The sequence below is a fragment of the Hemicordylus capensis genome, chromosome 4, assembly GCF_027244095.1.
Source record: "Hemicordylus capensis ecotype Gifberg chromosome 4, rHemCap1.1.pri, whole genome shotgun sequence".
Taxonomy (NCBI): domain Eukaryota; kingdom Metazoa; phylum Chordata; class Lepidosauria; order Squamata; family Cordylidae; genus Hemicordylus; species Hemicordylus capensis.
The window spans coordinates 6,599,632-6,612,996 of NC_069660.1; the positions used below are offsets into that span (position 1 = coordinate 6,599,632).

Consider the following 13,365-nt stretch of genomic DNA (forward strand, 5'->3'; position numbering starts at 1 on the left):
TATTTTAATTCCATGCAGCATGGATGGGGTTTCCTGATGACCTCCCGTCCAGGCATAGGCCAGATCTCTTGAGCTTCAGCATGGTTGCTGCATCATGTTCCTTCAGACCATGCCCTGGGACACTCTATGAAAGAGAGAAATTGAGGAGTGTTCACTTTTTGCTGAGCAGGGTCTGCTCTGGTATGCATTTGAGTGGGAGACTACACGTGAGCACAGGAAGATATTCCTCTTAGGGAATGGGGGAGATCTGGGAAGAGCACCTGCATGCTTGCATGCAGAAGGTTCCAATCCCCCCCTGGCATCTCCAAGATAGGGCTGAGAGAGACTCCTGCTCATATCGTTGGAGAAGCTGCTGCCAGTCTGGGTAGATGATACTGAGCTGGATGGACCAAGGGTCTGACAGCTTCCTATAGTGTAGCTTCAATCTTTCCATCACTCCAGGGGTGCCAATTTACCCCCTCTGCAATAAAACTCTTTTCAGCTAAAGTACGGACACAGCTCCTGTATGGAGCTCAACTTGGCATATACTCTAACTTCTCTAAGGTAGAAGCCGTGCAATCTAAGTTCCTGAGGAACATTTTTCAGGTACCCCAGTGTGTGTCCAGTGCTGTCCTTTGTCTGGAAGCAGGACTGCTTAAAGTAGAGGCCAGAGCATGTATTAATATCTTCGAATTCTGGCTGAAGCCGGTTTTCGACCCTGCAGGCCTCCTTTCCAGGTGGAAAAGAGAGCTGGATAAAGGGCTGCATCATTAGGGTTTCTCCCCTTTTGCATTAATAACTCTGGGGAATGAGAATGCCAGGGCCAAACTCAGACAAAGAATATATGATATGGAGCATCAAATTGATCAGGGCTCAATTCCTATTGGTGTCTATTTGGGCAACCAAGTTCTAAGTTTCAACCCTGCTAGATACCTAAACCAGTTAATCATGCCAAAATACCACAGAGCTCTGACACAGACGTGATGCAATGCCTTGCAATCAGCAATCCTGGAACTGAGATACCAGAAAATCCCCAACAAAGAATGTATTTGTCTCTACAAATCGGGAGATATCAAAACAATGGCTCATGTGCCAATTTTACCAAGATATACGGCATAAACATTTATTTATGTATTACATTTCTATACCGCCCATAACCTGCATCTCTGACAACATATAACCCCTTTTATTAGTTGCCATCCAGGTTGTACAGATTCTTTTTATCTTGATTATCTTTTAAATGACCAGAATGACCTAAGATCTGATAATATTTATTTATTGATTGAGTAAACTTCTATACTGCCCAAATTTTTGTCTCTAGGTGGTTAGCATAAAACAATTAAAACACATATTAAAAAGTTAAAACAATGCAACAATTTAAAAACAGCCATAAAATTAAGAGAGACAATTTTTTAAAACTGGGAAAGCTTGGGTGAAAAGATAGGTTTTCAGATGTTTTTTTAAAAATTGCCAGAGATGGGACAGATCGTATCACAGGAGGGAGGGCATTCCACAACCTTGGGGCAGCAGCCGAGAAGGCCCGTCTCTGTGTAGCCACCAGATGAGTCGGCGGTAACTGAAGACGGACCTCCTCAGATTACTTCAATGGGCAGTGTGGCTCATAGTGGAGAAGACACTCTCTTAAATACCCAGGGCCTAAGCCATTTAGGGCTTTATAAGTTATAACTAGCACTTTGTATTTTGTCCAGAAACCTATTGGCAGCCAGTGTAGCTCCATCAGCAGAGGAGTAATGGGGTCTCTCCGAGATGACCCAGAGACCAGTCATATGGCTAAGTTCTGGCTAAGTTCTGTTTGATAGCCAGTAAAATCCACCAGGAGTTCATTAAGAATCATTGTTAACTGATCTGTATGCTTAAGTATGTGCTTAACACTGCATTATAAATCTGTAGGTTCTGTAGGCTTTTTTGTTGGACTTCTGTTTGTACACTGTACTGGTCTGTGATCGTAATAAATGAATTGAATTGAATTGAATCTTCTGCTGAGGTTGCAGAGTCTTTTAAGCTAACACTTATTCCTGTTCTTTTTTCTTTTCATGCCCACTGCCTTCTCTTCCTGCTCTATCAGTTTATCTTAAATTAACATCCTGCTTGTTTGAAATATTTTTTTTAAAAAAACTGTTGCACATCCTTTAGTACAATGAAAGCAAGTGAGTGAGTGTTCAGAGAATATTTTTAAACAGCAGATCCAATCTAGAACTTAGATAAGAGGAGCAGAGCTCAGTGTTTAATTCTTGGTTCACAAGCTGCAACCCATTTGGTGGGTCTTGCTCCTGCTTCCTTCCACAGCAAGGGGGCAGTGAAAGAAAGCCCAGAGAAGCCCTAGGTGGGACTCTCTGCTGCCATTCCTGTTCCCTGAGCACTCTTAATCATATGTTGCAGAGTAATCTTTCCATGTTCTTTTCTTAGGAAAAGGTATACAAGGAGAAGAAAACCTACACACTTGCTCAGGAAAAGTCCAATCCAGAGACCAGGGTTCGACAATAGCCATTGACCTGAAAAGAAAACAAGAAGGGCAAGACGTTTACATGAATTTCGATTTATTGGATTTCTAGCCTGCTTCATCCTGAAGATTTGCAATTGTTAACCATATATTTAAGTAATAAAATGTATGATAACAATTAGCCACCCTAATCCCACCATCTTCCTGGCCAAAACAGCTATATGTGTGTGGGGGGGGGGGGAGCAGACAGCACCTTACCATATTTTTGGAACTGTGGGACTACAGCTTCCATTTTGGATACTTGAGTTTGTGGGATCATGAACTCTGAACATGCCCATATGTGGCAAGCCTTGCAAATAGTCGCTTACATAGGAACATAGGAAGCTGCCATATACTGAGTCAGACCATTGGTCTATCTAGCTCAGTATTATCTTCACAGACTGGCAGCGGCTTCTCCAAGGTTGCAGGCAGGAATCTCTCTCAGCCCTATCTTGGAGATGCTGCCAGGGAGGGAACTTGGAACCTTCTGCTCTTCCCAGAGCGGCTCCATCCCCTGAGGGGAATATCTTACAGTGCTCACACTTCTAGTCTCCCTTTCATATGCAACCAGGGCAGAACCTGCTTAGCTAAGGGGACAAGTCATGCTTGCTACCACCAGACCTGCTCTCTTCTCCATTAGCATAAGCATGACATGGGGCTACCCAGAGGACATAATAACAAAGACTGAAAGGGAGTCATCCCCATTAAAAAAAGAACCTCTCTTTGTTTCTCTGTCAAAGAAAGGAGGCTAGCAAAGTAGACCCCAGGCCAAAAGCATCCGCTCAGAGGAGAGTAACAACAAGCTCCCTTTTTACAAGAGAGATTGCTCCACTAATCTCCCCTGCAGTAACTCATAAGCACAGCAACTCTCCACCCCACCATCAACAGCTAATGAGCTGGCAAAGACCAGAAGGAGAGAACTTGATAAAACTTAGGAAAATTTACCTTTGCACCTGGAGAGACAGCTCCTTTTCCAGATAAGCTTTAAGGTCACCCATTCAGATCTCCATGTACCTTTCTTCTAAGGCATGCCAGCTTTTTATTCAGTGAGTTCACACCCAAGTCGACCAGTTCATGTAACTATGAACTTCATTGTTCAGCATGAATTTCAGCCCCTCCCGGAATGGAGCATGACCCATGCATTGCCCCAGCCATATTCGGGGGCACAAATACTTTGGCCCAGCCAGAAGGCCTCAGAACCAGAACTAGTAAAATCCTAGCTGCCGCATTTTGCACTGCCTTCTTGAGAAAGGGACGCAGCTGGCGCAGTAGCCGAAACCGTGCAAAGGCACCCCTGGGCACTGCCTCCACCTGAGCTTCCAAAAGAAGAGCCGGGCCCAGCAATACCCCCAAGATGCATACTAATATTGACCAACTCAAAGAAATTAAGGTCCTCCCTTAGTCCCCACTAAAAGAGGCCATGTATATTGAACAGTTGCAACCAACTATTAATGTTAGAGAAGAAATGAGAGGCAATGAAATTTATTGGTCTATAAAAGGGTTAATCTAGAAGGCTCTATAAAAGGGTTAATCCACCCCACCCACCACCCACCCTATAGAGCCACTCATCTCCTCCTCCCTCCTTGCTCCTGTCCTTGGATTGGTTATTTGGTCTCAGTTGCTGTATTTAATCTTAAGTGTCTCCAGCTGTTTGACATAGAGCATTGACAATGATGTTTGGACACTGAAATGCATTTGCGGGAGTTTGTAAGATCTTTGTTTTTATTTGTTTTATCTATGCTTTAATGAGGTCTAAAAATCAATGTGAATTGAGGAGAGCGAGAGAGAGAACATACCCAACCCTGGAAAATAGTTGAGCAGCCTTCAGCTGGGAGAAGATTGCTAGTCTTGTGGCAGCAAGCATGACTTGTCACCTTTGCTAAGCAGGGTCTGACCTGCTTGCATATGAATGGGAGATGTAATGTGTGAGCATGGTCAGATATTCCCCTCGGGATGGATCCGCTTTGGGAAGAGCAGAAGGTTCCAAGTTCCCTCCCTGGAAGCATCTCCAAGATAGGGCTGAGCGAGATTCCTGCATGCAACCTTGGAGAAGCTGATGCCAGTCTGTGAAGACAATACTGAGCTAGATAGACCACTGGTCTGACTCAGTATATGGCAACTTCCTATGTTCTATATTCTACCTGTCCTTTACCTGGAAAACAGATTACTTTACCTGGCCCAAGTGAATTGCCATTTCTATCTTCTGCAGGTTGCACCCCAACTTTCAGTACAAGACTTCCATTAATTGGAGGCTGAGAATCATGCACGACCCAGCAGGTGAACTCTGTCATGATGTTCTGCTCAGGTGCATTCACCTTCAAGGAACTCTTGAGACAGAACAACCCAGCCAAATCCTGGGTCATGGGGTCAAGCCTTCCTGGACCAATCTCTTTGCCATTCTCCAACCATACCAAGCTTGCATCATTGGGGTAGAATCCTTCCACACTGCAGGTGATGGTCACAAGTGCATTCAGCTGGATGGGAGGAGGGGGGCTGACTTGACCTTGACTTGAGAACCCTGACATAGAAGATGAAGGCTCAGCTCACACCATCAAATTGGGGCGCACAGAATGAGGCTTTAGTGAATCCAGGCGGTGTCGGGTTTGGGTTTAACTAAGGGCAGCCAGGTGACACCGCAGTCCCGAGACATGTTGGAACGATTCAAAAGGCCACTAACTCTCACACACTTTCCCAATGTGAGCTGACCAATCCCCCTGCCAAAGATCAGCCTGGATGGACTGGATGGAGAGAGAAAGGACAAAACAAACCCTAGGTTATGGTTGAGCAAGCAAACCCACCTTTACCTGGCACAAATGGATCGCCGTCTTTTGGAGGCTGCACCCCGATTTTCAGTTCAAGGCTTCCATTAACTGGAGGCTGGGAATCATGCTTGACCCGGCAGGTGAACTCCGTCATGTTCTTCTCCTCAGTTGCATTCACCTCCAAGGAACTCTTGAGGGAGAACAACCCATTCGAATCCTGGGTCACGGGGTCAGTCTTCCCTTGACCAGTCTCTTTGCCGTTCTCCAACCAGACCAAGGTTGCATCACTGGGGTAAAATCTTTCTGCTTTGCAAGTGATCATCACTAATGCATTCAGCTGGATGGGAGGAGGGGGGCTGGTTGTTTCCACTTGCACCGTGGGGGGAACTGAGCAAACAAAGCCAAGCAGATCAGCATCAAGAACCTAATTTCCATTGGAAGAAATATTTGCTGGACACCATGTGGGCTGGAATTACTTCATACCTTATTTTCTTTTTTTTTTTCATGGCTTAAGTTTATTAGCAGTGGTGGCTGGGGATGATGGGAATTGTAGTCAAATAGGATTTGGGGATTCAACTTTGAGGATTCTGCTTTAGGCAACAACATTCATCACAGTATCCTCAGATCTCTTGTGACTTAACCCTTCACCCCGCTTGACTCCATCAGGGAGTTACACAGGCCTTCTACAAGCCCAGTGACCCCATTCATTAGAAAAGTTTCCTACTTGAATTTACTTCTCATTTATGAATCCTACTGAGAAGGAAAGAAAATCAAGCCAAAGCCAGCCTGAAGGGCACAAGTGTTGCTTTGTTGGGTCTGGATGACTTGTTGACACAGGGACCAGCAAGATGCTCCTAGAAAGCTCCCGAGAAAGGTATTCTGTGATCCAAAAGCAAAGTCACATCCTTCCCCAAACTAATCCCCAAGGCCCCGCCCGACTCCCTACCTCGTAGGACACTTCCAAGTCTAATAGTCTGCTGCAAGGGGGCCTTCAAGGTGCTGTGCTGGATCTGGCAGGTCAGCTGGGACTTGACATCCATTTTCGTGAGCTGGACATCCACAGTGCTCGTGACCTCGTAGGAGGTGCTGTCTCCCGGGGGCTGGACGATGGGCTGCCTGGCAGAGAGTCCTCTCCCGTCCTTCAACCAGGTGACAGTGATGGCTGGAGGGGAGAATCCAGCGGAGGTACAGCTGAAAGTTGCTGAGGCCCCCGGCTCCACTCTGCCAGGAGGGGGACTGATCGAGGGCTGGGATGGCGTGGCTGCAGAAAGGAGGAAGCGTGACATGTTCATGGGCATGCCCTGCTGGATAAAGAAGCCCCTTCCCCGAACCCAGAGGACCCTCCTCCCTTTAGCTCCCTTTAGCAGCTCCCTTTAGCTGGTTTGCTCCAAACTTGAAGTGATTTGGAAGCAGGAGGAGGAGGAGGAGGGTGCCCCAAGTCACCCTGAGTCTATTCCTAGAAACTGCCCGTACCACAAACCTCTTCCTACTGGAAGGGTGGAGCCCTCTTTATGTATATACGTGTTTAATTTTGTTACTGATATGAACAGTTGCATACATTTGTTACAGAGGTTATGTATTGTAGTGGAATATGATCCAGGTAAACAGAGAGGCTGTTCACATGAGTAGCCAAACCCAGGTTCGGAAAGCCCAGCCTGGGTAGGGCTGTTCAAGTGAACTGCCAGGATTGAACCCAACTCCAGCATTGCCTCATGGACTAACCTGACTTTTTACGCTGGTCTCCAACCTGAATTAAAGGGTGCAAGTGTGCCCTTTACCCCAAGTTCAGCACGCAGCCCAAGCAAACACAGAGGTGGGCACCTGGAGTGCACAGCTCATGGTGGAATCCTGCAATGCACTGCACTGCACTCATGCGGTGCATTGTGGGATATTCAGAGGCTGGGAAGCAGTGCTTGTCATGTGGGTGCACAAAATGTGCGGCTCTGGATTTTTCTTGGTCATCTGGGGGTAGGTGGGTTAAAGCCTGTCTTCTCCCCTGCCAGCCCTCCCTAGCCTAATAATGGTCATGTGAATAACCTTAAAGAGCCCCTGGTGGCGCAGTGGTAAAACTGCCGCCCTGTAGCCAGAAGGTTACAAGTTCGATCCTGACCAGGGGCTCAAGGTTGACTCAGCCTTCCATCCTTCCGAGGTCGGTAAAATGAGTACCCAGAATGTTGGGGGCAATATGCTAAACCATTGTAAACCGCTTAGAGAGCTCTGGCTATAAAGCGGTATATAAATGTAAGTGCTATTGCTATTGCTATTAAAGGAGTGTTTATCCAGAAAAGCAATGTAAGTGAAAGAGAAAAAGAAAAAAATATTTGTACTGTGTTGTGTTTAATGCAAAGTTATCTTGTTTTGTAGAATGGTTTGTGTAATGTTTTAAAAATTAAGCAAGAGACACATCTTTTGCCTAGACACATCATCCAGATGTGAATGACAGTGATAAGCAAGGATGAGTGGGAGTGATGAAAGGATGCAGAACTCGATGCAAATGTGTTGAGAACATTGGGAAGAGCGATCAGTCAAAAGAGGCAGTTAGAGAGTGACAACACTTCAGTGGGGATTTGGGTCTGGGTAGGAACAGTCTTAAAGTGGAGAGGATTGATTGATTGATTGATTGATTTCTATACCGCCCTTCCAAAAATGGCTCAGGGAGGTTTACACAGAGGAGAGGAATAAATAAATAGATAGATAGATAGATAGATAGATAGATAGATAGATAGATAGAGAAAGAAAGATGTATTTAAATAAGTTTGGGGCTCAAAAGTGTTAGGACAGTCTGAAATAAAGGACTGGGTTATTAGGACAGTCTGTGATACAGACTGGAAGTATTACAGTTCTAAGAAGGAACTGGTTTAAGACCTGGGCGCTTTCCAGATTACCTGCTACAACTTCAGCTTGGCACGATTATATTCACAATGAGCCTCAGAATAAAAAAAATCCTACAATGGGAAAATACAGCAAACCCTTTGCAACACAATTACAATGTTATAGCACTATACTGCAGCAATTAAATCTGAAACAAGGCATCAGAAATGTGACCGTCGCCCTGCTGACAGCATAGGGACTGTAGTATCACAACACAGGAAGTACAGAAGCACACTTAGCAGATATGTTGTGACCCTGGGCCGGTTGTAGGGTCTAATCTGGAAAGCACCCTGCAAAGTTTTATAACTTGTGAAGTTTTATGACTTATGACAATTGTAACCAAGCAAGATATCAGCCCTACTAATCAGTAGTGAAACCAATCAACCTTAGAAACAACTTTAATAAATATTATCCTTATTTTTGTTTTAAAATACATCTGACTGAGTGCTTTCTGTAACAAACCCTCCTCATGTCTGCAAAGCTTAAAGCTCAAGTTTAAGAAACCATCAGATTTACAGAGGCTTCATGTTAGAGAAATTTACTTGTATAGCAGAGTATTTCAGGAGCTAACTCACTCCCATTACAGCAGAAGTTAACAGAGTCTCAGGGGCAACAGTTTGTGAATGATAAGCATGGAGATTCATGCAAGGTTAAACTCATCTACTTTATTCAGAGGTCCATGGTGATAGAAAAGGCCTATCTCTAACTGCTGGCTACATGTTGGTCGGAGAGAGAGACCTACAGAAGCATGCATGATGCTCAGAGAGAGAGCTAGAAGCATTCTGGGGAGGGGAGGAGGAGATAAACAGGAAAGAGAAGGAGACCCTAACTATCTCTCTCTACACCCAGTGCTGCTAGTGGTCATTATTTTATTTTATTTTATTTTATTTTATTTTATTTTATTTTATTACATTTGTACACTGCCCCAAACTTTCATCTCTGGGTGGTTTACAATAGTATAAAACAAGTTAAAATATATACAGAAACTAATTTAAAAATCAGCCACGAATTAAAACCTTAAATATTAAAGAACAGAAAAAGCTTGGGTGAAGAGGTGGGTTTTCAAATGCTTTTTAAAAATTGTCAGAGATGGGGAGGATCTTATCTCAGAAGGGAGCACATTCCACAGTCTCGGGGCAGCAACCGAGAAAGCCCGTCCCTGTGTGGCCACCAGCCAAGCTGGCGGCAACTGGAGACGGATCTCTCCGGACGACCTCAGTGGGCGGTTGGGATCATAATGAAGAAGACGTTCTCTTAGATACCCAGGGCCTAAGCCATTTAGGGCTTTATAAGTTATAACTAGCACTTTGTATTAGGGGTGAGTCCGAACCGGTCCGGCGGCCATTCTAAAGAATGGCCGAACTGCCGGACTGGTTCGGCCCTTGCTGGTTCGGGTCCGGGTGGGGGGCATTGCTTTAAGGGCGGGAGGGCTTGCTTACCCCTCCCGCCTCTTTGCCCCCTCCAGCGCCCGTATTTAACAGACTAACGGGGTGCTGGAAACCAGCCGCCGCCGCCCCCCCTGCCGCAAGCAGATTTACCCCCAAAACTACCAATACCCCTGCCGCCGCCGTCACCCGCCAGCCCTCCCTCCCTCCCTCCCAGCTGCCCGCCCGCCCGCCCGAGTCCTCACCCGATGCTTTAGTAAAAAACGAGAGGAGCTACCAGACAGAGCTCCTCTCGCTAGGAAGGCCTGCTGCATACTGAAGGCACTTTGCGTGTGCACGCTTGCGCGCGCGCCGCAAAGGACACCGATCGCCGGAGGCCCGGTCTACCCGCCGGGAAAAGTTTTAACTTTTAAATTTTGATTTTAAAACTGATTTTTTAAAAAAAGTTTCCAAATGGTTTTGTTGTTTGTGTGTGTGTGTGTGTGTGTGTTGTGATTTCATGTTATGTATTTTTACTTGATGCTTCAATGCTGTTTTTATTTATTTATTTGATTTCTATACCACCCTTCCGAAAATGGCTCAGGGTGGTTTACACAGAGAAATGTTGTGTTGTGAGCTGCCCAGAGAACAATTTGTTATGGGACGGCTAACAGGCTTGTGGTGCTCAGGAACTTCAATGTCCATAGGAACATAGGCAGCTGCTATATACTGAGTCAGACCACTGGTCCATCTAGCTTGGTAAATGCCTACACAGACTGGCAGCAGCTTCTCCAAGGTTGCAGGCAGGAATCTCAAAGCTGCAGGAATGAACTGAAGCTTCATTCCTGCAGAATTGAAGCTTCCCTGCTCAAATCCCCCAAATAAGCTTAGAGAACCACCCTGACCCCAAATTGGGAGATTGCCCCCTTTTGATGTGCACAAGCATTCACAAAGTGGTTTGGGGTGGGGGGCATGAAAGCAGCAGAGGAGAAGGAGGAGTGCAAGCAAGAAAACACAGGGTTAAACGGAGCGTGTGGGGGGGGGCTGTGCACATGTACTGATGGAGGGGTTTCCACCATACTAAACAAAGGAGCTCTCACAAGAGCAGGAACCATATAAACACTCACTTTATGGCTTAAAGCCTCTACAACAAATTCGATCTACTTATTCCAGTAAACTGTCAAATTCAGGTCCACAGATGTTGTGCAATTACAACTCCCATCAGCCCGAAGGCCATTGTAGCTGTGGATGATGGGAGTTGTAGGTTCAACAGTAACTGGGGACCCAGTTTGACAATCTCTGGGTCAGATTCTGAATTTGGAGGCTTGTGTTCATTACTCCTTTCACTGGGCTGGGCGCCATAAACTTGGTTCAGATTAAAAAACGAAGCAGAAGCAACCCCCACCTCCAAGCTTCAGGCTACCATTCAAAAGGGGCTGTTGTTGCCTATTCAAATAAGAAAGATCCACTTTTAATTCAAGAAAAAAAGGGGGAAATCTGAGCAGAGATCTCTTGCCATTGTTACTCTCTCCCCTTCCCAGACACTCTCGTATTTATTTATTATTTATTACTAAAACGTTTATACCGCCCTTCCAAAAGGCTCAGGGCGGTTTACATTAAAACACCATTAAAATCAGTTAATACAAAATTTATAAAGGCATAAAACAATGATTAACAATTAAAAACATCATAAAACAACAATTAAATAATCAGAACAATTTAAAAACGAATTTTTAAAAAGCTGAGAAAGCTAGGTTGAAGAGATGTGTTTTCAGAAGTTTTTAAAAAATTGCCAGAGATGGGGAGGCTCGTATCCCAGCAGGATCCCAGCTTGTATCCCAGCAGCAATCTTGACCCCCAGATCCTCCTTTCACTGGTCCTTCATGGTTTTACAGACAGAAGGGGGTGGGTGGGTAAAGAAGTATGTGGTGATTCTCTTTATTTGGTAGGGAGAGAACAACTGGCCCTGCCCATCCCCAGAACAGCATCTCTGCAGTGGCTCTTGCCACTGTTGAAAAGCGTTATATAAATATACAGCAAGGGGCCCATTTTAAAGTCTCCAGGCCCATTCCAACCTTGCTACGCCCCAGCACTGAAGCCAACCCATTAAGAATGTGTTAAGACGCCACCCATGCCAGCCCTGTTCTTGCTAATCCTTGTACTCAGAAGACCACACGCCATCCCTCCTTCCCCCACAAATCAGCTCCTCCCCCTCCATTGGACTTGCAATTGAATGCATCAGTGTCTGGGGTTTCTTTGAACTCCTGAACAACCCACTGGGGCTAAACTCCCACATCAAAACTCACCAGGGATTCCCAGGAGAAGGAACAGCCCCAGGAGGACCAGGCAAGGCAATCTGGAGATGTGGCTTGAAGTAGTCATTGGGGTGGTGGAGATTTTTCTGTGCTGTTTATAATATTTCTTCCTAGTTGCAGAATGACATTTTTGAAATGGTCACTTCCTTCTCCTATATTTGTTCAGGGGAAGTGATGAAATAATTAATTCATCAGACTGAATTTGCTGCTCATTGCAGATTGTCTTTTGCTTGCCAAGAAGGGCATTTTAGAGACAAGGTCATGGCGGATGGATAGAGACACTGGTGGAAAACAGACTCATTTTTTTGGGCAGCTTTATACATCCAGAAATGGAGACTTTGGTGGTCTCCCCAGAGAATGAATTCCCAGTGTAACCAAAGTCATGTGAGTACCACAGAAAAAGGGAATGAATCCCCGTCTCCCCCCCAAAAATAGCCCTGCTAACTGGGCAAAGAGGCACTCTTCAAGTGGTGATTCTCCTTATATTTATCAGGGTGAGAGCAACTGAGCACTTTGGCATCTGGCCTTTTTACATCTCTGTGAGAGGACTTGCTGCAGTTTTTTCTCTGCTCTGGCTACTATCTGCTGCCGCCTGCTGTCTTCTGATGTGTAAGGCTTGCTGGAGGGAGGTGGGAGGCCACGTGTAAGAGGCGTGGCTGGCTCTCCTGCTGATAAGAGGAAGGCAGGCATCTGGCTGGTGCAGCTGCTGGTGTGGCTGCCAAAGTGGGCTGGTCTTTGGAGGTGATCTTCGGTGTGGGATGGTGGGTGGAAGGTGGGTTATCTTTCCCTTGTATTTTTGACAGCCTTTGGGTGGGGTCAGGTACCTTGAAGCCAGTTTTGGGGGAGAGCTTTTTGTTGAAGGTCCTGTTTGTGCTTATGAAGCGACTCCTTTTGCTCCTTGTTCGTGCCTGGCTAATTACAGCTATGCATCAGGGCTCTGGGACAGACGAGGGAGTTGGGAGTGCTTTTGAGGGTTCAGGAGCAGCGATTACAGGAGGGGTGGGGAATACAAGACTTGGCATTGGCAGGTCAGCAGGCTGTTAAAAGGGAAGGGGAATCAGAAATTTAATAGCTGTTTCACCTTCCTGCAGCCCTGTCAGCGGTCAGGCCTTGGTGACTAGTTCCACCCACCCACAGTACCTGACCTTTGCACAAGAACATCAGAACAGCCCTGCTGGATCAGACCTAAGGAGGCCCCTCTAGTCCAGCATCCCGTCTCCCACAGTGGCCCACCAGATGCTGCTGGAAGCCTACAGGCAGGAGTTGAGGGCTTGTCCTCTCTCCTGCTGTTACTCCCAGATTACCTTTGCTCCTTTGCAATGCCAGGTCGGTTCAAAACAAGATTGAGTGAGATCATCCATGATTTGATCGTGGATGAGGTTGCTGACTTGACTTATATAACTGAGAGCTGGTTGGGGAAGGCAAGTGGCCCGATGTGGGCTCAGCTCCTCCCTGTTCTGTGGTGCAGCAGGTCAGGGGAATGGAGCGGGATGTGTGTGGAGTGGCTGTGATCCATCGATTCTGCAAGGGAGATGTTATTCCAACATCTCCCTTACCAGAATCCCTGTGAAAGA

At 46.0% G+C, this 13,365-nt stretch overlaps 1 protein-coding gene across 4 annotated transcripts; it reads right to left on the reverse strand.

Moving 5' to 3' along the window:
* LOC128352862 (signal-regulatory protein beta-1-like) lies at positions 1-11,896 on the reverse strand. Of its 4 annotated transcripts, none has more exons than XM_053313408.1 (5): positions 11,783-11,896; positions 6,188-6,502; positions 5,284-5,628; positions 2,441-2,492; positions 1-124 (listed from the first exon to the last, which is right to left on the reverse strand). In XM_053313408.1, exons 1-5 carry the CDS (start codon positions 11,856-11,858, stop codon positions 103-105), a joined length of 810 nt encoding a protein of 269 aa, XP_053169383.1. In that variant the 5' UTR covers positions 11,859-11,896; the 3' UTR covers positions 1-102. The 4 variants fall into 4 exon arrangements, with proteins under 4 accessions (XP_053169383.1, XP_053169382.1, XP_053169381.1 ...); XM_053313407.1 differs by having other exon boundaries at positions 5,278-5,628; XM_053313406.1 differs by lacking the exon at positions 1-124 and having other exon boundaries at positions 1,098-2,492.
* Positions 11,897-13,365: the final 1,469 nt, after the last annotated feature.

Excerpts from the sequence above, each read along its gene's own strand:
- LOC128352862 (XM_053313405.1), bottom strand. The coding sequence starts at position 11,858 with ATGACTACTTCAAGCCACATCTCCAGATTGCCTTGCCTGGTCCTCCTG. Across the intron at positions 6,503-11,782 it reads CCTTCTCCTGGGAATCCCTG|CCACGCCATCCCAGCCCTCG; the intron begins GTGAGTTTTGAT and ends TCCTTTCTGCAG. Across the intron at positions 2,493-5,277 it reads TCCATTTGTGCCAGGTAAAG|GTCAATGGCTATTGTCGAAC; the intron begins GTGGGTTTGCTT and ends TTTTCTTTTCAG.